The sequence below is a fragment of the Syngnathus floridae genome, chromosome 17 (assembly GCF_059516105.1).
Source record: "Syngnathus floridae isolate MCC-2025c chromosome 17, RoL_Sflo_1.0, whole genome shotgun sequence".
Lineage (NCBI taxonomy): Eukaryota > Metazoa > Chordata > Actinopteri > Syngnathiformes > Syngnathidae > Syngnathus > Syngnathus floridae.
Genome location: NC_142429.1, coordinates 12137831 through 12140609, shown reverse-complemented (window position 1 = coordinate 12140609; position 2779 = coordinate 12137831). Strand labels below are relative to the sequence as shown.

The window sequence follows — 2779 nt, the reverse complement described above, 5'->3', positions numbered from 1 at the left end:
CAAAGCAGGAAGAAACATCGCGGCCGGAAGCAAGCCACTCTTATTATTCTTATGTACCTTCACTGTTGGCTTTCACACTTAATAGTTAGATGAATTATTATTTTCCTAATGTTCTTCATTGCTTTTCACTACTCAAATGATCTATTTCACAATGAATGAATAAGTGAATTATTGTACTAGTCCTGACGTAAAATGACAGCCATGTTTTGTACAGTTTTATCATTTTACTATTATTATTATTATTATTATCAGAGAGTTATTCCAGGCATAGATGTGTGTGTGTGTGTGTGCGCGTGTGTGTGTGTGTGTGTGTGTGTGTGTGCACCTTGAGTGGCTGATAGGACTCAGGTGTGCAGTTCCACGGTCACATGACCTAATAAAAAGGTTCCCAGGTGAGGATTGTTCAAGTCGGCAGGTCTCGGTGCAGGCAGAGTGTTTGTGTCCAGAGGCCGCAGCAATGGCGCCTTTACTCCTCGTTCTCGTCTTATCAGGTGTGACCTCCGCGCTGGCTAGCCTTGACCTTCTCTTCTCCAAAAAGAATCTGTTGGATTATCACCATAAAGAGCCCGAACGGGTTCCGGCGGACCAGCGGCGGCCCCTCAACACGGTGCGGGTGACCTGCCATCCGGACTCCTTGGAGATCCTGATTCAAGCCGACCTGTTTGGCGCGGGGATGCCGGTCCACAGTTCCGAGGTGCGCCTCGGAACTGCGGCGCGTGAAAACACCCGTTGCGGCGCCGCGCCGTCCTCCGATCAGGAGTACAAAATAGTGGTTGGGCTTCTGGACTGCGGCACCAAATATTGGGTAAGATATTGGGTCGGTGTTTCTGAAAGGATCCCAATTTGTCTGAGCAATGTTGTGTCCACAGATGACTGACGTGTCTCTGGTCTACACCAACCTGCTCATCTACACTCCGGCACCCTCGCCCGACGGCCTGATCCGAATGGACGGGGCGGTCGTTCCAATCGAGTGTCACTACGCCAGGTAAGGAAGCGTGCGCGTGTGCGTGATGTGTTGCTATGAAGTGATTGAAATGTCGTGTTGGTGTTTAGGCGCTACAGTCTGTCCAGTTCTTCCATCCTGCCCACCTGGATCCCCTTCATGGCCACACAAGCTGCAGTGGAAACTCTGGACTTTAAACTCCGACTCATGACAAGTACGCATCTGTCATGGCTTCCCTTTTGATAGCCTCCTCAAATGTCTTTCTTTTATTTTGGGGGGTCAGACAATTGGCAGTACGAGAGGAGCGCCAATGTGTACCACCTGGGCGAGCCAATTTTCCTGGAGGCCTCGGTCCGCCGGGGCCATCACGTGGGCCTGCGAGTGTTCCTGAGCAGCTGCGTGGCCACGCTGCAGCCAAACATCCACTCTGTGCCCAGATATGTTTTCATTGAAGACGGGTGAGAAATCCAAATCGCAATGCTGTGGACCTTATTTAGTCTGCGATCTAAACGACAAGTTGTATTGAACAGGTGCTTGTTGGATTCCAAGCTTCAGTCTTCCAAAGCTCGCTTCTTGGCGAGGACACAAGATGATAAGCTGCAATTGGTGATTGATGCCTTCAGGTTCCACGACGAAGACAGAGGAGAGGTGAGCCGTTGCCTCCTTTTGAACTGTGCGTCGGCAGGCTGTAAAATGGCCGCCCGCCACTTGTCTTCGATAGCTTTACATCACGTGCCTCCTGAACGCGGTGCCCGTCCACGATACGGAAGCGCCCAACAAAGCGTGTACTTTTGTCAACGGGAGGCAAGTGTTTGCTTCCGTTTTGTACATTGCAAAGCAACAATCTTTTCAAGAAGCGCTTCATCCTAGTCCATTTGTATTGCCAGGTGGCGTTCGGTTGACGGCAACGACTACCTGTGCGGCTATTGCCAAAGTCAAAGCAAAGTTGCCAATGCTCACAGTCAGCCTGCCAAGTTTGGTCCTCGTGGTTTCGGCAAGCCAGCGAAACCACAAGCTCAATTAAAGAGCAAACATCCTGCCGCTGGTAAGTTTCAATGTCTCACTTTGCAACCAACCGTAATTTAATTTGTATTTATTTATTTATTTTTTCTTCGACCAGGGTGGGAGCATCAGGCCAAAGTTGGTCCTGTGTTGGTTCTGCCCAAGCAGAAAAGTTGGACTATTCCTGAAGAGCAGCTGCCGCCAGTGCTTCAAAAGATTAAGAGGCCTACTCTGTACGGCAGCCATTGGCTGAGCGGCCTCAAGCGTTTGAAAGGTGAGTGCCGCTCTCCGGAAGGAACTTCTATCTCTGCTCAAGCTGCACGTCCTGCTTTAGAACCGGAGAAAGGGATCATTCCTGGCCTGTTCACTGAAGACCTGCACCAGGATGACCTCACCTCTGACGAAAACGTCCACTTTGTTGACGGCACAAGTGAAAAAGACCTGAAAGGTACAAGAGATGCTTTAAAATGGAAGAACTGGTTCTTAATCTCTTTTCTGGTGCAGATGATGAGTATGACGATGATGAAGAAAGTAAAGTCCTTGAGCCAGCACCCACCCTGCCAAGTGGACATGACGACTTGACTGCGCATCCTGAGGTGGACTTCACCTCTGTCTCCAACTTGACTGATGCCTCTGACAAATCTATGAAGGAGTCAAAGAGATAATAAAAGTTGCAATCAAACTTGATTTGTTTTGAATGGTGTCAGAATTGATTTGGTCTGTGGGGCAGTTGTGCTTGAGCCCAATAAGTTCTGCCAAGCAACACCAGCACTAAATGCTTCCAAATTGTTAGTGCCTTCCTTTTTATATCATGTTAACGTGTTAGCATTGCTT

At 49.1% G+C, this 2779-nt stretch overlaps 1 protein-coding gene across 1 annotated transcript; it reads left to right on the top strand.

Moving 5' to 3' along the window:
• The first annotated feature begins 390 nt into the window (after positions 1 to 390).
• Positions 391 to 2632, top strand: LOC148384644 (zona pellucida sperm-binding protein 3-like). The gene is made up of 10 exons (XM_088357247.1): positions 391 to 805; positions 870 to 985; positions 1054 to 1157; positions 1227 to 1401; positions 1474 to 1591; positions 1665 to 1747; positions 1831 to 1988; positions 2064 to 2219; positions 2280 to 2393; positions 2450 to 2632. Exons 1-10 carry the CDS (start codon positions 458 to 460, stop codon positions 2608 to 2610), a joined length of 1533 nt encoding a protein of 510 aa, XP_088213373.1. The 5' UTR covers positions 391 to 457; the 3' UTR covers positions 2611 to 2632.
• Positions 2633 to 2779: the final 147 nt, after the last annotated feature.

Excerpts from the sequence above, each read along its gene's own strand:
- LOC148384644 (XM_088357247.1), top strand. The coding sequence starts at position 458 with ATGGCGCCTTTACTCCTCGTTCTCGTCTTATCAGGTGTGACCTCCGCG. Across the intron at positions 1,989-2,063 it reads GAGCAAACATCCTGCCGCTG|GGTGGGAGCATCAGGCCAAA; the intron begins GTAAGTTTCAAT and ends TTCTTCGACCAG. Across the intron at positions 2,220-2,279 it reads CGGCCTCAAGCGTTTGAAAG|AACCGGAGAAAGGGATCATT; the intron begins GTGAGTGCCGCT and ends GTCCTGCTTTAG.